We start from the raw sequence: 25,735 nt of genomic DNA on the forward strand, positions 1-25,735 counted from the left end.
GCACACTCTGCTGAGGCGGAAGCCGGACCCTCTCACGCTGCGGGACGCGCGTTGGGTGGGGAGTTAGATCTTTTTGAGCCCCCTCCTTCTTTGAGGTTGGTGGACGTCTGGACTCCCACACCTGACGATGAGGCCGCCAAGACTAATGGCAAGCAGGACTAGTAGTGTAATAAAAGTAGAGTAGTGTATTGTAGGGTATTGTATCCTGTTAATAGGTTCAACTTTTGTAAAATAGGTAATGTATCCTGCTGTGTAATATTGAGTCTGTATCATTACTCTTCATAGTAATGTAAAACGGAAGGTTTCCTTGGGCATATTATGTTTATTCAAATGTTTTTGCCTCAGATGCCGACCAGGACTCGTGCACAGGATGCAGCCGGAACATCCGGGGGTCGGGACGTTACCCCGAATCCGCCTCCCGTTCCACCCACGCTTGCCGAGGCAATTGCTGCCTTGGTGAACGCCACAGTCGACAACACCCGCTTCCTGAGGGAGATGGCGGGTCAGCAACAGCTTCAACAACAAGCAGGAAGAGGATTCCAACAAGGTCCCCGTGAGACCACTTATCTGGATTTCTCTGAGACTCGTCCGCCTCTCTTCATCAAAGCAGAAGACCCGCTCAAGGCCGACGAATGGATACGGGTCATAGAGCAGAAGTTTGGCCTTCTACGCTGTTCGGAAGTACAGAAGCCACTGTTTGCAGCACAGCAACTCCGAGGACCTGCCAGTACTTGGTGGGGGAACTTTGTGGCCATCCAGCCGGACAACCATCAAATTACATGGAACGAGTTCAAAGCAGCTTTCCGTGAACATTACATCCCCGAGGGAGTGCTGCACATGAAACAAGAGGAGTTTATGAAGTTACAACAAGGCGGAGATACCGTCACTCAATACCTCAACAAGTTCAATCACCTGTCACAGTACGCAATTGATCAGGTGAATACGGATTTGAAAAAGAAGAATTGTTTTATGAGAGGACTGAACGACCGGATGCAGCGAAAAATGGCTGCATGTATTGATCTTACTTATGGAAAGGCTGTCAGCACAGCCTTATCTGTGGAGGCCAAATATGCAAATTCTGGAAAGACTAAGGGATTCGGTGGTGAGCGGCCTAATCAGGGCCAGGCGAAGAAACCACGGTTTGTGATTCGACCCTCAAACCAAAATCGCCCTTTTTCTCGTCCACCTTCATTTCCCTTCAAGCAGCCTATTATTATCCGCCCCAACAATGCCCCCACTACCCCAAAACAGCCGGGTGCCCCAGGCACTCGATTTCCTGCCTTGCCTAGTTCTTCAACTGGGTGCTTTAATTGCGGCAAGTCGGGACACTTCATCAAGGACTGCCCATATCCTAGGCAAAATCAATCTAATGCTTCGCAAGGATCGGGAAATTCAGCTCCAGGCAAGGGAAGTACTTCGGGCAAGAATACCAAGAAAACGGGGCGAGTATATTATACGCAAGTGGCTACCACACCGGAGGGAGAGCCGGTGATGATGGGTACGTTCCCTGTGGCCAGTCACCCTGCAATAATTCTTTTTGATTCTGGTGCTTCACATACATTTATTAGCAAGAAGTTTGTGGAACAACATCATATTGCATACCATGAATCAAAGGAGGGATTTAAAATTCATTCACCTGGGGGACATATTTTTACTAAAGAAGTGGCCTATGGAGTGCCAGTAACTATGGCCGGACGGAACTTTCCTGCTAATATGATCGTTCTGAAAGGCCAGGATATAGATGTAATCTTGGGTATGAACTGGTTAACCCAATACAAGGCAATCCTCAACACTGAATTCAGAACCGTCAGGTTGAGTTATAACCAAGAAGAGATTCTCTTGACTCTCCCCGCAACCAATCCGGCCAAAACTTCTGGTAGAGTCTATGAAGCCATTGTACCGGAGATCAAGAACATTTCGGTAGTATGTGAGTTTCCAGATGTATTTCCGGAAGATTTGCCTGGACTGCCCCCTGAAAGAGATGTAGAATTCGTAATTGAGCTAAAGCCCGGTACGGCTCCCATCTCCCGAAGATCGTACCGTATGCCCCCAAATGAATTGGCGGAACTGAAGACTCAATTGCAAGATCTACTGAATAAGGGATTCATCCGGCCAAGCTCGTCCCCTTGGGGTTGCCCCGCCATTTTTGTTAAGAAGAAGGATCAAACCTTGAGAATGTGCGTGGATTATCGACCCCTAAATGAGGTCACCATCAAGAATAAGTACCCCCTTCCCCGGATCGACATCTTATTTGATCAACTGACTGGGGCGAGGGTATTTTCCAAAATTGATCTCAGGTCGGGCTATCATCAAATCCGTATTCGGCCCGAGGATATACCGAAGACCGCGTTTACTACGCGATATGGATTGTTTGAATACTTGGTAATGTCTTTCGGGCTCACAAATGCTCCTGCCCATTTCACTTATCTAATGAACTCGGTATTCATGCCTGAATTGGACAAGTTCGTGGTAGTCTTCATTGATGATATCTTGATATATTCCAAGAATGAAGAAGACCATGCTCAGCATTTACGGATTGTATTGACGCGCCTAAGGGAACACCAGCTATATGCCAAGTTCAGCAAGTGTGCGTTCTGGCTGGAAGAAATTCAATTCTTGGGGCACGTGTTATCAGCTAAAGGAATTGCGGTAGATCCTAGCAAGGTCAAAGATATTCTGGAATGGAAACCCCCAACAACTGTTCACCAAGTCCGGAGTTTTCTTGGACTAGCTGGGTATTATCGCAGATTCATACCAGATTTCTCTAAGCTTGTGAAGCCAATCACAAGTTTGTTGAAAAATGACATCAAGTTCAATTGGTCTTCTAAGTGCAATGAAGCCTTTGAGCAATTGAAGACACTATTGACCACTGCTCCGGTATTAGCTCAACCGGACATCACTAAACCTTTTGATGTATATTGTGATGCATCTGGCAGTGGGCTCGGCTGTGTACTGATGCAAGAGGGCCGAGTGATTGCGTATGCTTCAAGGCAGTTGCGCCGGCATGAGGAGCACTATCCAACTCATGATCTGGAGCTAGCTGCTGTGGTTCATGCCCTAAAGATTTGGCGTCACTATCTGCTGGGAAATATCTGTCATATATATACAGATCATAAAAGTTTGAAGTACATCTTCACTCAGTCAGAGTTAAATATGAGACAAAGACGATGGCTTGAGCTCATTAAAGACTATGAACTGGAGATCCATTATCACCCGGGCAAGGCCAATGTGGTGGCAGATGCGTTGAGTCGTAAGACTTCCTGCCACTGTCTTATGGCGAAGACTTCCGAGAACACTTTGTGTCAGGAAATGGAAAAGCTAAACCTGGGAATCATTCAACAAGGGACTCTAAATCAGTTAAGGCTTGAGTCAATCATTTTGCAAAGAATAATTGATGCTCAAAAAGATAATCTGGGTATGAAGCACATACGAGAAAAGATAAGGGCTGGAACAGCCAAGTGTTTCAAAGAAGACGATCAAGGTGTGATATGGTTTAAAAACCGCATAGTTGTGCCAAAGAACGAAGAGCTCCGCCAGCAAATTCTGGATGAAGCACATCTTAGTCGCTATTCTATTCATCCCGGAAGCACTAAGATGTACCAAGATTTAAAGCAACATTACTGGTGGACAAAAATGAAGATTGAGATTGCACGCTATGTGGCGAAGTGTGACACTTGCAGACGTGTCAAGGCCATACACATGAAAACTGCTGGTCCATTGCAATCTTTGCCAATCCCAACATGGAAATGGGAAGACATTAGTATGGACTTTGTTGTGGGATTGCCCAGAACCGCAAAAGGGTATGATTCTATATGGGTTATTATTGATCGACTCACAAAGATCGCCCATTTCCTCCCTGTCAAAGTTAAATATCCCGTCATTACCCTTGCGGAGTTATACATTGCCCGTATTCTCAGTTTGCATGGTGTTCCCAAGACCATAGTGTCGGATCGTGGACCTCAATTCGTATCCAAGTTTTGGGAAGAACTTCATAAATCCCTGGGTACTAAACTGCTCCACAGTTCGGCCTATCATCCTCAAACCAGTGGACAAACTGAGAGAGTGAACCAAATACTTGAAGATATGATGCGGGCATGTGTCTTGGATTTCTCACTGAAATGGGATGAATGTCTGCCTTTAGCGGAGTTTTCATATAATAATAGCTACCAAGAAAGTATCAAGATGGCACCCTTTGAAGCTTTATATGGACGTCGGTGTCGAACTCCGTTAAATTGGTCTGAACCTGGAGAAAGATACTTCTTTAGACCTGATATGGTGAAAGAGGTTGAAGAAAAGGTTCATAGAATTATCCATAATATGAAGAAAGCTCAAGCACGGCAAAAGAGTTATGCAGACAAACGGCGAATGCCCTTATATTTTCTTGAAGGGGACTATGTCTACCTGAAGGTATCACCAATGAAGGGCGTATCGCGTTTCGGAGTTAAAGGAAAACTTGCACCACGATATATTGGTCCTTTTCTTATTCTGGAAAGATATGGGCCAGTGGCGTACCGACTCCAACTCCCCGAAACATTGTCTGCTGTGCACAATGTGTTCCACGTGTCACAACTGAAGAAGTGTCTTCGGGTTCCTGATCGAACCGTTGAAATAACTGATGTTGTCCTGGAACCGGATTTAACATACTCGGAACATCCTCTTCGAGTTCTGGATCAAAAGGACAGGGTCACCCGAAGAAAGACTCTCAAGTTCTACAAGATACAGTGGAACCAACATTCGGAAGATGAGGCTACATGGGAAACCCAAGACTTCTTAGATAAGAATTTTCCAGGCTTTTTAGCCTCATGTAAATTGTAAAGCCTGTATAGTTGTTGTAATAAAGAAGTAACCTCCACATCACCCCTGTCTTGTACCAAAAATAAGGAAATAAAAATGTGATGCGTTTCCTTTACCATTACTTACCCTACGATTTTTAATCTCGGGACGAGATTCTTTTATGGGGGGAAGGATGTAACACCCCTGGTGTTACTATAACTAAAACTTGAGCATGGCATCATAGCATTGGCATTGCATATGTTTGACACACCTAGAGTGCATTCACTAGGCAAAAATTTCAAACAAGTTGTATTGTTTTAAGTGTTTTGCAACTAGAACCCTGGTTAAGGAACTTAACCCTAAATGGGGATTATAGGGGTAAAACTTTACCCAAGTTAAGAAAACCTAAATACTTTAGGGTAAAAGTCATAAAATGACCCTAAGGATAAGCTTGAATCACTTTTATACCCCTGAGATACCAGAAACCCTAATTGGAACCCTGGAAAACCCTAAAACCAAACCCTAGGGGCTTATATGCAAAATTAGTCCACTTTTGGGCTAAAGTGCAAACACCAAGCCAAATAGGTTTCTTAAGTCCTTTGGTTCACAAAAATGTGGACTTGAAAGCAAAACCCAAAGTTTTGGACTTAAATACAAAATGGACCTCATTTGAGTTTTGCTCTAAGTCTGAAAATCAGTGAATGGGCTCAACTTTGGGGCTTTGTAACTTACAAAGCATAGGGTTTTTGCCCTAGGTCACCACATCAAAGTTGAAGATCCATTATAGGAGAACAACTTTGCTAAAGGGTGCAAGCATAGTTGTTATGAAGAATTTGGAGAAAAACCCAATCCAAAACTGGCTGTCAGGCTGTTTGATCTGAAATTCAGTGTAGCACATGACTGACATCAACTTCTAGCCCAAATCCAAGCATGATCCAGTGCTCAAATGAGTTTGATCTCTATAGTTGGATTGTAGCTGGTTTGTAACTCTACAACTTTGGTACAGAGTATTGACAAAGTTGCAGTGTAAAATTTGGAGAAATACTGCTCTGAACTTGCTCTGTCAGGCTAACTGATGGGGTCTTCCCATGGTACAGTAACCGGTAACTGAAAAAGATCTTCCCCGTGCTCGTCGCTGATAGCCGTCGCCGTCGATCGTCGTCGCTGTGATTCGTGCTCGGCGGTCACTAGATAAGCCTGTCGCGGTAAGGTCCTCGTCACCAGTGAGCTGGCCACCACTCCGACGAACCCCCCCCCTGTCTTCCTTCGACTTTGCGGCTGGCGGTAAGTACTCGCCGTCGACCGCCGCCTCTCGGCCGGGTGCCGCGTGGCTCTACACTTTCACCGTGTCGCCATGACCTTCTCTGAACCCTCCGTGGCTCACCGGAGTTACTGCCACGTCGTTGGCCACGTACCCGCGAAGCCAGTGCTTCTTCCTCCTCTCCGGCCGTCGACGCATCGCGGTCAAATTGAGAGCCACCGCTCTCGGAGTCTATAAATTGAGCCCCCCCTCGGCTTCGCTATGTATTTTACTAGCTATCGCACCCGCTCCCACACTCGATCGCCCACCAGCTCGCCTGAATTTCGCGTTGCTCCCAAATCGGTTTTCCACCGCCGTGAATCGAGCTCACCGTGGGCAGCCCTCCATAGGTCAGCCCCGGTCCTCTGCTATTTCGTTTGAGCACCCTTCCATCTCCGTAATGCTTGCCGAACCATTGAATCGAACTAGACCGACGCCCATCGTCGGGAACACGATCACATTGCCGTTGTGCTTACGGCCACCGTGGCCGGAGCTCCCTAGTCCACCATTAGTGCAATTAGGTTAGGGGAAATGCTCCTTAGGGGTTTAATTCCGTGTATGTCGCTCGAGAGCGCCGGTCACTGCCCCAATTGGCCGGACTGCTTGCTCGCCGGAGCGTGGCCGCGCTTGAGCACCGTCGAGGACTCCAAGTTGTGAATTTACAGAACCCCGAGGACCTTTTCGTGATCTGTCAGTGACTTAAAACAATAGTAAACGGACCTATTTCTGTTTAGCCGTTAAGCCGAGGGCCTCTGCGCAAAGTCGCCTCGCGGGCGCGGGCGCGCGCGCGAATCCGCTCGGGTTTGGGCCGGCTGGACCTGAATCGGCCCAGTACTGCTCCTCTTTTTCCTTTTTCTTTTTCAGCAGAACTTTAAAAATGTGTAGAAAAATGTAGAAAAATGCTAAAATTGTGAAACTAATTTTCCTAGGTTTGTTATTTTCCATAGTATTTAATAAAAATAAGTTGGTGATTTTTAGTGAAAGTAAAAAATTTTAGGGTATTTAAAGTAGTTAAAAGTCTTGGTTATAGATTTTTAGAAAATAATTGGTAAGTCCTAAAATGCCCAAAATTTTTATATGAGTGTTATTCAATATTGAGAAGCCTTGGGTAAAGTTTGAATTGATTTGGACCTTGTTTGATCACCAAACCCCAAAACACCCCCCCTGCCCTATGAACTCCTTTACCGACTCCGGAAACCCTAAGTTCCCGGAACTCCGTGAAGGCAAGTTGTATTCAAGACATAAATAATAAGTTTATGTTTGCATCCTCATGAGCATCCCATGGCATCCATTCTTATACATATGTATGGTTATGATTAGAACGAGAAGAAGAGGTAGAAGTAACTGAAGAGCAAGTGCAACCACCTTTGGACACTCAGGCTGGGAATAGTTTCTACTTCGACATTTGTGGATCCGAGCCTGAATCACCTGTAAACAAAGGCAAGCCCCGGTGCATTTGCCACCTCCCTTGATGTTTTTAAAATCTTTCTCACTTGCTTGCTGCATTAAGTTATAGGAGTTGATTGTTAAACAATTCCTGCATTACCTTCCTTGATTTTGATTACCCCCCCCCCTTGAAATCCTGTTTTTTTACAAAAGGTTTTACTATGCTTAGCATTGCTCTAGAAAAACAAAAAAATTGTTTTACAAAAGATGTTTGGCAAAGTGGGAGGGTTGTTTTTGAAAATAAAATTTGATGGTGGATCCATCAGGGCCTTGATGGATTCAACATCTGGAAAAGATGTACCTCTGTCAGGTACCAAACTTTGGGTTTGAAATGATTAAGCTGAGACCGGGCGGGTGACTTGCACGAGAAGAGAGTCTCGGTGTAGTGTCTCCGTCCGAGTCGATTAAGGACCGTCTCGATGTAGGCTTGATGATCGAGGACCCTTTAACTGGTCACATGCCTCGTCATGGGTAAGCCTTGCCTCGGGCAGACTAAGGCCGGAATAAGACAACACGAGATGGGCGTGGAGCGGTGGCGAGAGTAGCGTGTACCCTCCGTGGCAAGAGGCTGGACGGTGGTGTATCTGTGCTCTCGGTCTACGTGAACCTGATCCGGTCTTAAGAACCCCGGTGGCGGGTTGACATATGCAAGGGTTAAGTGCTACATATGTCGTGTGATTGGAGATCCTCAGCTGAGTATAATCGATTCGGATCGCCGTACCTTCGCGGTTATGAAGACTTGGTCACTGCCCTACACGTAGCATTCCACTAAAGATGATGGGTTTTTGTTAAGAAATTGGCTAGTGCAGGACCAGTGATTGAACTAGGGTAGAAAGAACTCTAGTGCAGGTAATTTTACTTAACTTGACAAATAAAATTGGATTTTTAAGGATCCACTTTAGTAAGCATTTCTGCAAAACAGAGTCTTTGATTATTGAAAAGCCTTACCTTGACTCCCATATAACCAGCATACCCTTGAGAGTCTTTTCTTTAGTCGGGTAAGACTTGCTGAGTATTCCATACTCAGGGTTTATCCCTTCGTTGTTTTTAGGTGAGGAAGTGGCAGACTTTTGCTGCTTCTGTGCCAAGGTGGTTCCAAAAGAAGAAAATCAAGACTGAAGTGTGGGAAGACTCGGTCCTCCACTTAAGAATCTTTTGCTTTTAGCTTCTCGGGAGGAGTTTGTGCCTCCCTGGTTTGTATAATATTACTCCTATGCACTCACTTTTAGACTGGTCTGTAATAATATAACTCAAGCTTACTTTTGAAATAAATGTAAGGTTATGTAATTCGCTTCCGCATTTCTTTATCTCCGATGTTCTGTAATGTCTACAAGATGGGTGAGACGTTCCTGGTGAGGTAAGGAAAGATACCGAACTTGTCAAGTAGTTCAGGGGCACCTACAGGGTTGTCTGATGTCCGTTGGACAAGGACAACTGTAGGTGGGCCTAATTACTTGGGAGGTTCCGTCACAACCGGCGTGAGAGAGGTGGGAATCCCGCGGCCTTCGTGTTCGTCCCGCGCCCAGGTCGGGTGCGCTTGCAGTAGGGGGTTACAAGCGTCCACGCGGGAGAGGGAGCGAGCGGCCTCAGGCAAGCGCCTGTCTCGTCCTCGTCCCCGCGCGGCCAACCCTCTCTAAGAGGGCCCTGGTCCTTCCTTTTATAGGCGTAAGGAGAGGATCCAGGTGTACAATGGGGGGTGTAGCAGAGTGCTACGTGTCTAGCGGAGGAGAGCTAGCGCCCTAAGTACATGCCGTTGTGGCAGCCGGAGAGATTTTGGCACCCAGCAGGTGTGATGTCATGGCCGTCGGAGGAGTGATGGAGCCTGGCGGAGGGACAGCTGTCGGAGCGGTTGAGTCCTTGCTGACGTCCTCTTGCTTCCGTAAGGGGGCTAAGAGCCGCCGTCGTCACAGAGTATGCGGGGCGCCATCATTGTCTGTCTGGCGGAGCGAGCCAGATGGGACGTCGGTCTTGTTCCCTGCGGCCCGAGTCAGCTCGGGGTAGGGTGATGATGGCACCTCCTGTTGACATGGCCGGTCTGCATCCTAGGTTGGGCGATGTGGAAGCTCCTCCGAAGCCGAGGTCGAGTCTGTCTTCCGTGGCTGAGGTCGAGTCCGAGCCCCTGGGTCGGGCGAGGTGGAGGCCGCCGGCTGAGGCCAGGGCGGAGTCCGAGCCCTGGGGTCGGGCGGAGCGGAGTTCGCCGTCTTCTGGGGCTTAGCCCAAGTCCGAGCCCTGGGTCGGGCGGAGCGGAGTTCACCGTCTTCTGGGGCTTAGCCCGAGTCCGAGCCCTAGGTCGGGCGGAGCGGAGTTCGCCGTCTTCCGAGACTTAGCCCGATTCCGAGCCCTGGGTCGGGCGGAGCGGAGTTCGCCGTCTTCCGGGACTTAGCCCGTGTCCGAGCCCTGGGTCGGGCGAAGCGGAGCTCGCCGTCTTCCGGGACTTAGCCCGAGTCCAAGCCCTGGGTCGGGCGGAGCGGAGTTTCCTATGGTGCCTTCGGCAGGGCCTGACTGCCTGTCAGCCTCACTCTGTCAAGTGGCACCGCAGTCGGAGTGGCGCAGGCGGCGCTGTCCTTCTGTCAGGCCGGTCAGTGGAGCGGCGAAGTGACGGCGGTCGCTTCGGCTCTGCCGGCTGGGGGCGCGCGTCAGGATAAAGGTGTCAGGCCACCTTTGCATTAAATGCTCCTGCGATTTGGTCGGTCGGTGTGGCGATTTGGTCAGGGTTGCTTCTTAGCGAAGACAGGGCCTCAGGCGAGCCGGAAATATGTTCGCCGCTGGAGGGGGGCCTCGGGCGAGACGGAAACCCTCCGGGGTCGGCTGCCCTTGTCCGAGGCTAGGCTCGGGCGAGGCGTGATCGAGTCCCTCGAATGGACTGATCCCTGACTTAATCGCACCCATCAGGCCTTTGCAGCTTTGTGCTGATGGGGGTTACCAGCTGAGAATTAGGAGCAATGAGGGTACCCCTAATTATGGTCCCCGACAAATTGAGATAAAAAAGATGGGATTTCAACAAGCAGACCTAAGATAAGTATCAAGGCAAGATCTACAGATTACAAAGGTAAGGATGATATCAAACAAAAGCTCAACCAAGGATGAAGTTAAGGTGAGACAGGGCTGCAAAGCGACAAAGGGAAAGGAAACGAACAAGAGCGGGGTAGGGAAAACAACACTCTTGGATTGAAATGGAATAAGTGAGGCTAAGAAAAATAGGTAAACATCATGGTAAATATGGAGAGAGGTCAAGGGTCAAAGGTGATAATAGACAAGGATATAAAGAAAGAAGTAAATGTGCATAAAAAACCAGGAATCTAGGTACAATCAAGAATAGAGATAGGATAAGTCTTGCAAGAGGTAAAGTATAGGATATAACCACGGGTGAGATAAGTAAGAGACCACGCTTGAACTAAGGTGGGAGATTGGAGGTTTTAGATAACGAACATAGCGTAATCACCAAGGTAAGATTGAGAGATGAGAAGGGTAAGGCAATAAGAAACAAAAGCACAACAAAGGATGAGGTTACAAACTCGCGAGCCAAAGAAGAAGATACGACTAGGAGAAGGAAGGTATGAGGCAGAAGAGGGGCGATTTTAAAGGGCAGGCATGAGACAAACATCAATGTAGGATATAGAGGTGTAAAGGGTGCATATGATAATAATTAAAAGCATGACAAAGGATATAGTTAAGGCAAGACTCGCAAAACGACGAGGTGGATAAAACAATCAAGGGTAAGATAGGTAAGGTTCCAACAGAAGGGTTGAAGTAACAGAAATTATTACCGAGGGAAGTTATGAGGAAACGGTGAGATCATCTAGGATGTGTGAAATACAATGGTCGCTCATGGATCATCAAGAAGCAAGGATGATCAAGGGCATATTAACCGAAAGGTTTTGAACAATCATTGGGATATGAAGGTAAGCATATATAAAAATATTAGTATGCAAGATTCCAATGGTACGAGCATACCAAGACCAAGAAAGTACAAATTGCCAAAAAGATAGTGACTTATCAATAGAATAGGAAAGGGTCTCAAAAGACAATGAGATCATGGACATATAAACTGAAATGTTTAAATAGGTAGTATAGGTACAAGGGTAAGTGCTTTAGATTAAGGGATAAGGGTATTAAAAATGCAAGGATACGAGCATGTCAATAACAAAATGGAACAGAGATGGTCAAATAGTAGCAATTTAATAATGGACGAGGAAAGAGTCCCAAAAGACTAAAGGCTATGGTCAGGGGACATCTACAAAGATGTCGCAAGCACAAGATGAGATTAGATCTAATAGATTGAGAGAAGTATAGACCATACTAGAATAAAATACTTTTTGGCAAGGGGGCATATAGGAGCACAACATAGAATTAGTCGAGGTGACTAATATTTTGATGCAGAATCAAGGATGAGATGAAGTAATAATCAATAAGTCCTTAAAACGGCCAATGCTACTCTAGGTCAGCGGTCCTACAGTCAGCACGGCTTTGATACCACTTATGTCACACCCGGTTTAGAAGGTAAACCGAATGCGAACCATGTACGTGCCAGGATCAGTAATTCACGTACACAGCGATTACATAAATGACTCATCATAGCACAATGCTTCGAATTACAATAAAGAGTAAGTAATACTATTACAAACTAGAGCCATTTACATAATATAAATCAAAGTACACAGAATCGAAACGTAGCCAACGTAAACAACCCACCACAGGCAGCTGACTGGGGGAGGTCGCTAGCCTAATAAATCTTCGAACTCGTCGAAGTCCTGGAACTCCTGGAGATCCACCTTGACGCCTTCTTCTTTACCTGAGCATAGATTGCACCAAAGGCAATCTGGTGTTTTGTGAAAGCAAGGGTGAGTACACATCAACGTACTCAGCAAATGTCCTGTTTGGCTGAGGTGGACTAGCTTTATGTGGAGTGAAGTCAAACAGTTGCTTTTATTTGGTCAGGTTATTAATACTAGTAGAAAGCCAGGTTTTAGCGTTAACCCAAGTTATTAACCCAGAGTACCCTTTCCAAACGGAAAGAATACCACTTACCATTACCATAGTCAAAACCATCATCCTTGTCACCATCTGTAAAACCAACCATCTCTGATCAAGTATCTCTAATCAATGGAGCTTCCTTGGCCGCTCATAACCGTGAGCACGGCTGATATATCAGTTTCATAACACTCTGTAGAGGTTGCGCACTTTACCCACAAGCCGTGATTCCCTCTTGCCTCGGGCCGATCAAACCCTTAAACACTACCAAGGTGAATAGGCAGGGTCTCACTACGTAGCCTTTACAAAGATTCCCTGGGGCTGTAGCCGCCTGTTAGGTTTCCTAAATGCACCGCACTCCTCCCCAAGGGGCGAACAAAACTTGGCAGAGCGAGCCTCATACACCGAGCCTCATTAACGGCACGACGGCTAAGCGAACTACACCCCGATTCCTCTAATTATTCAGCTAAGGGCATCCCATTCCACCCTCATGGTTGCACTGTTTTCCCGAACGGTCATCCAACGAACAGGTCCTTACGGAGAGGCACTCGAGAAACCGCTCGAGCCCCCTAAAGTATCACCAGTCCAACATCGTAATCATAATGACAACATCGTATCATAAGTGTTCACATCATGTTCATTGATTAGAGTAAAGCAATAGCATAATACTAATCATAGTAACCAATTCCCAAAGGGTAAACAAGGACAGGAAAACAGAATTCTACTCAATCCTTAAGTTGATCATGGTATGCAGGACAGTGAATTATAAAGTAAATGAGACATAATGGGTCAGAGGACACTTGCCTTCACCAAACAGATGCTCAGAGTATTCATTCTCCTAGAACTCAGAGAGTTCAATCTCTTGGTCACCGAAGCTTAACTGTCGATTCCTCGAAGCTCGAAAATGGATCGCAGACTATTCGCGTCGCGAAGCGAAGACAAACAAGCACAAGCAAACAAACATGTACATATGCATAAGAACATTACACCATGCAAGATAAAATGTTATAAAAGCAAGCAAAATAAAAATAGAGAGCGCCTCTACGGACGGTCGAGGGGTTAGCATGTTTACACTGAGAGAGTATTAATTGGAATATTTAATTTGACATTTCTCAAATATAAATACTATCTACTGCTCAGTTTTGGCTAACTTACTGTTTTAATAGTGAACAATTGAACCAATAATTAATTAACTGACCTGAGCGATTACGTGCGAATGATTTAATCTCGCAAGAGGACAACGCGCGAACGGCGCGCGGCTAGGCGTGCGACGCACACGAACGGCGTGTACGAACAACGCGCGACCCACACGAATGATGCGTGATGACACGCGATCCTGTGCGAAACAACGCGTGGACGGCGCGCGAAACAACGCGCCCGACAGCGCGCGGCACACGAAAATCACTAACAGTCATCGTGTTCAGACTAAACACTTATAAATTACAACATTTGAATAGGCATTAATCACCTTAGCGTGTATTTATAAAAGCGCAAATAGAACTAGAAATTAGTTTTATTCAAATTGTTATTCTCACAAATATCGGATAACAAATAACTAGCCAGTTGATTAAAACTTACGTCATTACATAATAATGTTACTAATATGGAGTTGATGCTGCTACGGAGTTGACGTGATCCACACGGATGACGTGAACAGCACAACGATGACGCGCAAACAACCTATGTGCCACACGCGACAACGCGCGAGCTGCGGCGCGTGGCGCGAACACACCAGCTAGGTGACAACAGACTACGAGCATGGGTAGACGACGACAGGTAGACGACGTTCACCTTGGCGACGACTAGAGCGACGTAGACGCTGCTGTGGCAAACGACGGTGACGGCGAGCACGGGGCTGGGACAGGGCGCTCGACGTTGCAGGCAAGCTAGTTGCGTAGGCAGTGCAGGCGGGCTAGCCGCGTGCTATGGACGCGCCGGGAGCGCTGGCCGCGCGCCAGAGGCCAACTGCGTGCCATGGCTGCGAGCGGGCAGGCCACACTGGCAGGCCACAAGCTGCCGCGCCGGCTAGCCGCGTGCAGGCTAGCCACGCCGGGCCGCCGCGACGCCGACTGGCCGCGCTGGCCGGCCGCTGGCCACCACACCGGCGGGCCGCACCGAGCCGCCGCGACGCCGACTGGTCGTGCCTGCGCCGGGCGAGCTCCAGGCCGCGCGCGCCGGAGAGTCGAGCCCGCCTACCGCCGGGGCCGAGGGCCACCGCGCCGCGCGGGGCTGCGCTGCGTGCCGGGGGGCCGCGCCCACGCACCGGGGGGCGCCCGCACGATGACGTGCCGGGGCCGCTCCTACGCGCCGCTGCGGAGGGTCGCGCGCCCGTGCCGTGTGCCGGGGCGCCACTCCTGCGCCCGGGAGGGCCGCCGGGCCGTGCGCACAGCGAGGGAAGAAGCCACGATGGAGGAGAGAGTGGGAGAAGGGGAGAGAGAGAGGCTGCGCAGGGGCGGGGAAGACGAGTAGGGGAGAGGCGGCCTGGTGGGTGGGACCCACCCACTGGCGATGGCGGCGGTCCCCCAGCGCGCGCTAGGGTTTGGGTAGGGGCACGCTGGATCGCGGGTGGGCCAAGAGAGGGGCGCGCTGGGCCGCCGAGCAGGCCAAGGGGAACTGGGCCACGCAGGGAAGAGGGGGGTGTGGGCCGACCGAGAGGAGCTAGGGAGAGGTTGGGCTTTTCCTTTTTTTATCTATTTTCCTTTCTTTTCTATTTGAATATAGCTTTAGCTTTTAGATTCAAAACTAATCATGCTTCATGAGTTTAAATGGAGGCACGACAACACAAAACATCATACAAAATTAGATGGTCCCGCATGTGATGCAACCACAATAATTCCCCTAGGGTTTTGAGCATACTACGATTAATGCTAATATGGTACGAAATAACTTCTCAATATTTAGAAAAAGAGATGTAAATCCAAGAAAGGAGAGGGTAACACCTGAATTTGGTGGATATTAAAAAAGAAAATTTATACCCCCAAATTCAGGGTGTTACAAATCTAACCCCCTTAACAGAATCTCGCCCTCGAGATTCAAGAAGAGGCTAGCAAGAAAATGAGATTGGTTCATCGGTTGGTCACGACTTTCTTTGGTTGACTTTGACTCTACAAGCTTAACTTGTGGACTGGCTCCTTTGAACTTTAGATGCTTGAGACCGATTGATGCAATTCTTGAGGATCTTCTGGACCTGTGGGTTAGGACTCACACACGCTTTCGTTGCGCCACTCTGATCTTGTTGGTTGATGTTGATCGCATGGTCTTCATTGGGGTAAGCGGCTAACCCCCTTAACAGGAGCGTTGATATGCACTTGGTGAAGCTGCTGCTGACTCTGATCTTGACTGATTTGGAGGTATTGGAGGTTGCCAAATGGACAGGTGCAAGAGGAAAGAATAGCGAGAAAAGGTAAGTATAGATGGATTAGAGAGAGCAGGGGGAGAACCCAACCACTTAACTCTATGGCACTCACCTAGTAAACAGATGTCATTGCAAAGGTAGCAGGTGGGCTTTGGGAGAGATGCAGTATATATTTTTACTGTAACAGATATTGACATAAACACATATGTGGTGTAGTGGTCGCTACGAGCACATTAGCTTGAGAGGTTGCAGGTTTGAATCCTATTGGATCCACATTTGTGTTTTTTTAATTTATTTTTATCTAGGCGTTGGATGCACATAGCAGAACACGGAATGACAGTCGGGCTTTGCAGGGAGGGGGAATGAGAAAGACAGTGTGGGGAGGGGGAATGAGAATGACAGAAGACGGAATGACAGCCTACCCCTTACCGCCTTAATAAGTAGTAGAGATATAATCATATTAGATATGTTTGTTTGCACAAATTATTAGTGGGTGAAAAGCCAAACAATAATCTATAATAAGCATCTAATGACTTGCTTATGAACTATTATAATTTAGGTACGTAGATTATATAATCCACTCCAATAAGTTGTTATGTTTGTTTGTCATATTAACTTATTCAATTGGATTATATAATCTAGAGTGTAAGGGGGTGTTTTGGATGGCTCCAGGTTCCAGCTATAGTGTGGAGTTATAGTTTATAATAGCAAATTAAATAGTTTTTAAAATATTTTTAATCTAAATAATAAACAAAATGACTTATTTAAATGTCTTCTAAAGACTTACAGCTCTCCAACTCTACGATCTTTTAGAGCACCTAATGACCCTGCTTCACTAACTCCACCAAATTTCCTGGAGGTAGAGCTGTCCCAAACAGGGCCTAAATAAACATGGCCTTAGAAGGTTAAGGATAAGTGACATACAGGAAAGTTTTTCCTAGTGCGCACAAATGAGGATAAAGTGTACACAAAAGTTTTTATCGGTGCTCACGAGGATAAAGTTTGCAGAGAAAAAACATGGTTTGTGGGGATGATGTTGTGTTATACCAAGTAATTACCACTCGCTCGGGGAGTGGCTGGGGTGTTACAGTGTAGATCACATCGTCAATTAACCATGCATATATGTCTGATAAAAGCGTCAACTAATGAAAGTTCGAGGCTCAAGTGACACAACATACTAAGTTCGAGGGACCCAAATGACTCCAACATGGCACACCGCGTCAACATCGGGTTTGACTACACCCAGTTTTCGATGGGCGATGTCTCATCAAACTCAGTTTTTGGCCCAGAGTTTCAAAATTGTGAGAAATCGACCGGTTTCTCGTTCTCAGCCCGACCCAAGAATGTTTTTGCAGCCATGCTTTTTAATTAAAATTTTAAAAATGAAAATTTATTAAAATCATAAAAACTATCGTAAAAAACTATAGATTTTTATGAGTAATCTCATAGATCCCAAATTAAGTTTTAGCTTTAAAAAAATAATCAACACTTTTTTTATTAAAAACAACAAATTTCACCAAGAAAACAAGGTTTCTCGATGAATTTCTCGATCAGTTTGCATTTTCAAATTTAGTTTTCTCGAGAAATTGAATTTTATTGAGAAACACCCAAAACCGGACGGGAAACACGGTTTCTTGGCCGGGATTACCAGTTTATCGGCTAGGATAAATTAAATCAATTTTTTTGAATTTGAAACGGGCTGAAATATTCGGATTTTGGCGAAAATATGTTGATTTATCGTTTTCGCTGGTGACCATGAAGTTAAACCAAAATGATTTACAACATCCATTTTTCTTGTTTTGAGAGTTCAGGAATCCAAGTGACATAACATGCCAAGTTCGAGGATAAATTAATTATTTTACTTTTTAAAGACCCTCTTCAGATGATCGTGCATATGTTCATGCAAAAACTACGTTTTGCACTGTAGATTATACTGTTCATAAGATGAAGTTTAAAATAAGAGATACGACGAGAGATAAGATGGGTAAGCTGTTTTAGATAGCCGAAGAGAAATGCGGTGTAAAATGTTGTATTCCTTGCAAAAAATAGGATGAGGTTTTAGTTGGTCGAGTAAAATGAAGTAGCCAATTTAACTTGCTATGTCACTTGGGTCACCTAAACTTAGAAAACCTACAAAGTGGGTCATCTAACTTTGTGAGCCTATGTATCGAGTTTGCTCAAAACGATGCTGATTGTGGTGTGCGAAAAGACCAAAGTGCAGTCGCCGAAAGCCTCTTTTTTACCCGGAGAGTTCAGTGCAAATAAAGGCAGACGGAGCCCCAGGCCCCCAGCTCTATGCTCTCTGATAAGGCTGCACATGCTTCATGAGCCATCCATCTAACGATAAAATCAGTTTCAGAATTTTTCAGTTTTTTGAAAACATTTTCGATTTTTTCCGACCGAGTTCAACGGTATTTTTCGAAAATAGAATTGGTTGTCGGAATTTTATATCGAAATCGGTCAGTCTTTTACCGACTGTTTCCCTCTTGTTACCGAATTCATATCCGTGTCCTAGCCGACTGAGCCGCCTTGCATCCGCACGCGTCCCCCAGCTGACCGAGCGAGCCGCCTCCCATACACACGCTACCGCAAGTCGAGCTGCCTCCCCACACAAGATTCGAGTTGAGGCAGTCATTTATCGTGAGCCAGCCACCTCCTCTTTGAATGATTTAACGCTCTCAAAATGACTTAATGTTTTCTTTACGCTTAATGATTTAATGTTGACTGAACGATTAAATGACTTAATGTTGCTTACAATGACTGAACTAAAAATAAGAAATGTCTGAAAAACATAAAAATGAATGGAAAAACAAAAAATGACTTAATGTTTCCTATAATTTGGAATTACTAAAAAAACCTAAAATATTTGAGAAAATATGGAGAATAACTGAAAATACAAAATGACTTAATGTTTTCCTTGAAAAACAAGAATGACTTAATATTTCCCTGAAAATGACTTAATGTTTTACTAGGCAAAGGGAGCCGAGCCGTGCGGAGCATGAAATGGAGCCAAGCGGGCGTGAAGGGAGTCGAGCTGCGCGAGGCGAGGAGTCGCGTGGGGGAGGCGAGCTCAGTCGGACGGGCGCGCTCGTCGGTCTTGGTGATGAGTCGTTGGGTCCATCACCCTAGGTGATGAATAGGTTATATATACACACACTAGTTAGTTGCCCTTGCGTTGCTACGAAGTCAACATGTTATAATAAAATATTTTTAAGATGTATAAGTACCAATTGTCGTTATAGACTCTTGTTAGCATCTTTTAAAGATTGAGATTTACATACCTTAAAAGATAATCCCTCCATCCACATGAGTTTGTCTTTCTAGGTTTGTCCTAAATCAAACCGATACAGAGATCATAATATATCCATTTGCATTTTCTCATTTGTTATTTAACCTTGTGTTGAACCTTTGTTCACTGATCATTATACACTATTCAAGTATATTCGTCATACTGAATTGCCCATTCAACACTTAGCAAACTTGTTAAATCTGTAAATATGTTGTTATCCAAATCACCAAAACCCAAAAACTTGTTAGACCTTTAAATATGTTGTTATCCAAATCATCAAAACCCACAAAAAAGATGAATGCACTTTCATATATATATATATATATATATATATATATATATATATATATATATATATATATATATATATATATATATATATATATATATATATATATATATATATATATACTAGTTGGGAAATTTGTCGAATAGATTCGTAAAAAATAAAACTAAATTCGAGATATATTAGCTTACTCAGAAACACTTAGTTTTTATCATATTTTCTTTGATTTTTATAAAACTTTCAATTTTTGAATTTTGAACAAAATTTTAAAACTTGGCTAGAAAACCGTTCTTGGTTCGGGCCAGGAACAAGAAATCAGTCGATTTCTCGTGGTTTTTGAACGGTTTTTAAAATCCTCTAGATGTAACTTGGTCGGCCCACCGAAAACTAGGTTAGATCAAACCATATGTTGACATGGCGTGCCATGTTAGAGTCACTTGAGTTCCCAAATTTAGTATATTGTATCACTTAAGTCCCGAACTTTCATATGTTAGCGCTTTTATCAAACACGTATGCATGAGTAATTGAGAATGTGATCCATACTGTAACGTCCCAGCCACTTCAGAGCGAGCTGTAGTTACTTGGTGTAACACACCATCCCCCACAAACCAAGTTTTTTCTCTCACTCGTGCGCTGCGAAATACCTTTTGCACACTTTATGCTCACTCGTGCGTACGAGGGAAAACTTTTCTATAGGTCACTTATCCCAAATCTTTTAAGATCGGTCTTAGAAGAAGGTCCTGGTATAAATATTTTATCAATCATATTAAGAATTGGGCGAGGATGCCACACATACTTCGACCTATAAATGTATATATATGCAATTTACGTGGTATCAATTTTTTGGGTTAAAGTTTGGGTCGTTTTTAAAATGTATGCAAATTTGTTGTTTCATATAAAAACAGGGGTAAGATCAGAAATTAACTAGAAAAGTAGAGACGAATCCGCATGAGCAAAATGTCCATTTGAAGATTAATTACATCGTCAAATCACAATGAATTAAAACATACTTAAAAAACTGGGGCACTATCTAAACAATTTTAAAAATAAAGCAACTTCACCGCCAGCTGGCACTAGTCTTCTAGTAGCAAGGACATGGGCACAAAACCCGCTGAACATCTCCCTCCCACGGTCCCACCTGGCCATCCATGACCCATCCGGGCATCCGCCTATAAAGTTGCGAGTCTCCTGGCACTGGCACCTAGTGCTGCAACTTGGGCCGTGCCGTGCCGGCCCGGCACGAACCCACCGTGCTTCGGGCCTTAGTTAGTCGGGCCTAACAAGCACGAAATAAAATCGGGCCGTGCTTTACCGGGCCTGGTGAGTAGAAATAAGGCCCAGCACGGCCCTAAAGCACGGCGGGCTTCCATCGGGCCGTGCTGACCCAGGCACGGCACGCAGCACACAGAGGACGCAGAGTCCAAGACGCGACGCAGACGGAGAAGGTGTCGCCGTGGACGCTGCGCCTGCGGCTGCGCAGTGCGTGCGCTCCAGCAGTCCAGCTCGTGGACGCTGCGGACTGCGGCTGCGCTCCAGCGCCCAGCGCCCAGCGGTCTCCAGAAGTCCAGCCGAGCGGCTGCGCAGGATCTCATCCGACATCCGCTGCTGGTCGTCGGGAGTACGAGAGAAAGAAAGGCGTTGGCCGTCGGGAGCTCGTGCACTCATCCACATCCACTGTTGGCCGCTGGGCGTAGGAGCAGGCCGCTGGGCGTAGGAGCAGGCGAGCAGCAAGCTGGGCGGCTGGGCGTGTAGTAGATGAATGGATTGCGGCGGCCGGTGGAGCGAAGTGATAGGAAACAGGAAACCCTAATCGCGTGCGGTAGCCGGTAGACTGAGTGAGCCTGTGACTGGGTGTGCGGTGGAGAAAACGTGCTGTTTCGTGCCGGGCCGGCACGAACCCGGCCCACAGCGACGTGCCGGGCCTCATAGCACGACGGGCCAACATTTGGAGCACGGCCCAGCACGCGATTCGTGCCGTGCTAGCCCGTTTTTAAATCAGCCGTGTCGGGCCGTGCTTTTTTCATTTTTTGCGGGCCGTGCTCGGGCCGGCCCATTGGGCACGGCCCAAACTTTCAGGACTACTGGCACCAACCACTCGCATTCGTCACTCGTCCCTCTCCCCTCTCTCCCCCAAGGCCCCAACCCACTTGAGCGAGCCCTAGAGAAGGCAAAAGCCATGGCGTCCTTGGTTGTTCGTGCCGCCGGCGCCGCCGCCGCCGCCGCCCGTCTTCCCTCCCTCCGTCCTCGCCGCAACGGCAGCGGGGTGCTCTCCGGCTTGAGGGTCGGAACAGGGCACTACGGCGCGCGGCTCGCGCTTGCTTCGTCCACAGTAAGCTTCACGTGTGCTATACCATCTCGGATTCCGTGTGTTCGTTCTTTGCTGATAGTTTTCCGTCATGCATCTCCTTCGTACTGTTTCATCAGTATCCAGAACTCCGAAGTGAGATATATATATTTCATATTTGGTCTGCGACTTCCGCTCTGCTTGTCACAGCGCTGTCAATAGTATGCTACATATGCACGCGTTAAGGCTAGCAGCGTTGTTTGGCTTTTTGTTTCTCTGATTAATTGTCGCTTTTCTATTGTTGTGGTTTGACTCTCCCATGGCCCATGGCGAAGGACAGATCTCCGGTTCCTGTCGTTTTGTTGTCCATGGCATATTGGCATAGAAGGAAAACAAGTGAGATGAGATGGTGGAGTCTCGAGCTTGTGCTTTTTTTCGTCGTCCTTTTGCCTTTCACGTACGTATGTACATGTTCACTTTGGCAGAGTGCAGAAAAGGATGCCGGGGATTTCTCGCTTGGATGCATTTTTCTGTTCGTTCGGCACTTTTCTCTCCTTGAAGAAGTTTCTAAGTATTCTTACCAATCGAGTTGCTGCTTTGTTTTTCTCTCTCGACAAGCTAGGTTCATCACCATCGATCACACAGTCCTATAGAGGTCAATCAAGGCTGCTTGATTGTTTCTGTTTCAGAGTTCTCTTTCGTTTGTTAGTACGCACTTTGGGTTTTAAACGCGGCTTATTGCCGCAAATTATAATAGAGCGATACCGAGTTTCTTTTCTGGTCGTCTTCAGTTTGTTGCTCGCTCGTTACTGATCAAGCTCCGATCGCGCCCCTCAAGCGTTGGTCTTGCATGGATCTTCAATTTCATGCCCAGTTTCTCTTGGATGCATCTATATGTATATATTATATGCCCAGTTCCTTTGGAGTTTCTGCTGTACTACTCTATCCTACCGATTTGTTTTTTTTTATGTTTCGTTTTCTCTTCTTATGAGCAGGCTTCTCACAAAGAGTTCAAGATCGCCTGCCTTACTGTCGATGACAGCAGTTTGGGCCCGGGGGATGAATATGTATGCCTCATTATCATTTAGATTTGGTTTTTAATTTTTCCTTCATATAATGACTGTAGTAACGATGGTGTTTGTAGTTTGGCCTCTATACTCCTAAGCTGCTTGCAGTTACTGAAGATGATTATGTATGTATCATTGTTTTCGTTCGATTTAGTTTTACTTTTACTGAATACCATGGTGTTAATTTCTGCAGGAGTCTGACCCCCGCATGCCAGGCGAGGATGTATGTCTTCGTTTAGATACATCGTATGTTTGGTTTGATTTCTACTTGTTCTTTTACGGAAACACCGTCTGTTTGCATGGAGTACGTTTGTGCAGGAGTTCGACCATTTCTACCGTGTTCTCGCCAAGAAGACTGACAACCTGCTCAGCTGCTACATTCCAATGCCGCTTGCACTTTCTGAAGAGGAGAAGGCCGTGCAGAAGGAGTTCAAGCTGATCGCGAGCGGATGCATCGACCTCCTGGTTGGTGCGATGCGCCGCACCCCCGCAGAGAAAAGGCGCCCACTGTTCTTGGTGAAGTTTGATCTCTGCTAGCTGCTTTTGATCTGGTGTTCTTGTTGTTGTTCTTGTTCTGGCTGGTTGCACTAATCGATCCAACGACTGAACTGCTGGCTGCTTGTTTGTTTGGGCAGGTGTTTGGTGAGCTGTACCCGGTATTTGAGTTTGTGAGGTGGACTGCCGAGGCGGGGTGTGCCAAGTGGTGGATGGCGCTGCAGATCATCGAGAAGCTGGAGATCGTGCGCAAGATGGTGTCGAGCGCTTTCGGCGGCGCCCCTGTTGACAGAAGCATGGTGTTCGCCAGGAAGGTGGACCTCACCGGTGTCGACGGCGAGGCGCTCGCCGGCCACGGCCTCGGGAGCAACTTATCAGTTGAGGACGCTTTCCTCTAGTTCGTTCATGCTGTTTACGATGAATATGCATGTTGTTTCTTAACTTTGGATGAAACGAACACAGGTGGTGATCTTCGTGCTGATGGACAGCGTCTTCAGCAACGTCAAGTCGGACATCGATGCCATGGTCTCTGCTGCTTCCACTCCTTATTAGCCATCGTCACCTAGCTACCTACGTGTCTACACGATCGAGATTTGCAGTCACTAGCCTCAAGTCTCCAAGTGATTGGATCTCTGCCACAGTGCTCTTACTACTGCCCTAGCTCAAGTCTTGATGTGATCGGCCGGGTGCCTACAATGGTGTCCGTTGTAGCTACTAGTATCAACCTTTGTTGTTCGTTCTAGCTATTACTAGTATCTACTTTGTTATGTTGGATCATGCATGTGATTGGGTTCTCTGCTACTGCCCAAAGTACTATGGTTTCAGTTCTACCCAGTACTTCATTGTGTTGAATCAGTCACATTATATGATTTCTGATATTAGCCAGCAGTATCCACTCCACTGTGTTGGATTAGTCACATTAGGGTTTGTTCGTTTTGCTCTCAATCCATATGGGTTGGATGAGATTGAGTGGGTTCCGTTCCCAAATAAATCAAAAAAAATCATAGTTTTTTTTAATCACATCCAATCCACGTGGGCACATATGTAGTTCTGATATGGTTTCTAACCGAACACAGCTACATGGTTTCTGATATTAGCCAGCTGCCACCAGCTACTTAATTGTGTTGGATCAGTCGTGTTATATGATTTCCGAAATTAATGCCTTTCAATCCTATACTATAGAACATCAGGGTACAAATATATGCTTATACTATAGAACATCAGGGTACAAATGATCGGCCGGGTGCCTAAGAGTACTACTACCTTTGTTGTTATAGCTACTACTATAACAACAGGGTACTTTGTTATAGCTACTACTAGTATCTAAGTTGCTTGCAATTTCTCAAGATGATTATTATTTTCGATCGGTTTCATTTTACTTTGTTCTGCTGGTTGCGACGATGGTGTGCAGGTGTCTGACCCTTGCCGCATGGCAGACGAGGATGTGCAGGTGTTTGATCGTTGTTCCCGTTTTCGTTTTGGTTTCTACTTCTTCTTTTACATTTGGATCATGGAGTTACGTTTTTGTGCAGGAGTTCGACCATTACTACCGTCATCTGGCCAAGAGGGCTGCCAAGCTGCATGCCATCTACCCGCCTGAACTACCAAAGCCGCTTTCAGAATCTGAAGATGAGAAGGCCGTGCAGGAGAGGTTCAAGGAGATGGCGAACGAGAGCATCGACCTCGCGGCTGGTGCGATGCGCCGCATCCCCGCGGAGAAATGGCGCCCACTGATCTCGGTGCGTGAAGAGTCTCATTTCCGCTGCTTTGATTTCGTTCTGCCGTCGCCCGTCGGTCAGGATCTTTGCTTGTGTGCAGGTGTTTGCTTATGTGTTCCTTGTATTTGTGCGGGTGAGGTGGTATGCCGAGAGAGGGTGTGCCAAGTGGTGGATGGCGCCGCAGATCATCGAGGGGCTCCAAACCGTGCGCAGGATGGTGTCGAGCGCATGCGGCGGCACCCCTCTTGACATTGACAAGGTGTTCGACAGGATGGTGGCCCTCTCCGGTGTCAGCGTTCAGGCGGCGCCCGGCGGCCACGGCGTCGTCGGGAGCAACGACTTATCAGTTGAGGACGCTTTCCTCTAGTTCTCGTTCTTGCTGTTTAATTACGATGAATATAATATGCATGCATGTTGTTTCTTAATTTTGGATGGAACGAACACAGGAGGTGATCTTCGCCCTGATCGACAACGTCTTCGGCAACGTCAAGTCGGACATCTATGACATGGTCTCTGCTTCCACTCCTTGTTAGCCATCGTCACCAAGCTACGTACGTGTCTACATACAGGATCGAGATTTGCAGTCACTAGCCTCAAGTGATTGGATCATGCATGTGATTAGCTCTAGTCTTGATGTGATCATGCATGTGATACCTGGTGCCCAAAGTACTACGTTTCTGTTCTACACTTCTACCCAGTAGCAACTTCACTGTGTTGGATCAGTCACATTATATGATTTCTGAAATTAGCC

The 25,735-nt window shown here is 46.4% G+C and overlaps 1 protein-coding gene across 3 annotated transcripts; it reads left to right on the plus strand.

Annotated features, from left to right (window-relative positions):
- The first annotated feature begins 21,483 nt into the window (after positions 1-21,483).
- On the plus strand, positions 21,484-25,735 carry LOC100193906 (uncharacterized). Of its 3 annotated transcripts, NM_001358137.1 has the most exons (11): positions 21,484-21,749; positions 22,700-22,771; positions 22,849-22,896; positions 22,965-22,994; positions 23,090-23,287; positions 23,407-23,643; positions 23,729-23,791; positions 24,678-24,716; positions 24,799-25,005; positions 25,085-25,330; positions 25,431-25,735. In NM_001358137.1, exons 1-11 carry the CDS (start codon positions 21,597-21,599, stop codon positions 25,515-25,517), a joined length of 1,380 nt encoding a protein of 459 aa, NP_001345066.1. In that variant the 5' UTR covers positions 21,484-21,596; the 3' UTR covers positions 25,518-25,735. The 3 variants fall into 3 exon arrangements, with proteins under 3 accessions (NP_001345066.1, NP_001143680.2, NP_001132450.1); NM_001138978.1 differs by lacking the exon at positions 22,849-22,896 and having other exon boundaries at positions 21,563-21,749; NM_001150208.2 differs by lacking the exons at positions 24,678-24,716; positions 24,799-25,005; positions 25,085-25,330; positions 25,431-25,735 and having other exon boundaries at positions 23,729-24,124.

Source organism: Zea mays, chromosome 7 (assembly GCF_902167145.1).
Source record: "Zea mays cultivar B73 chromosome 7, Zm-B73-REFERENCE-NAM-5.0, whole genome shotgun sequence".
Taxonomy (NCBI): Eukaryota; Viridiplantae; Streptophyta; class Magnoliopsida; order Poales; family Poaceae; genus Zea; species Zea mays.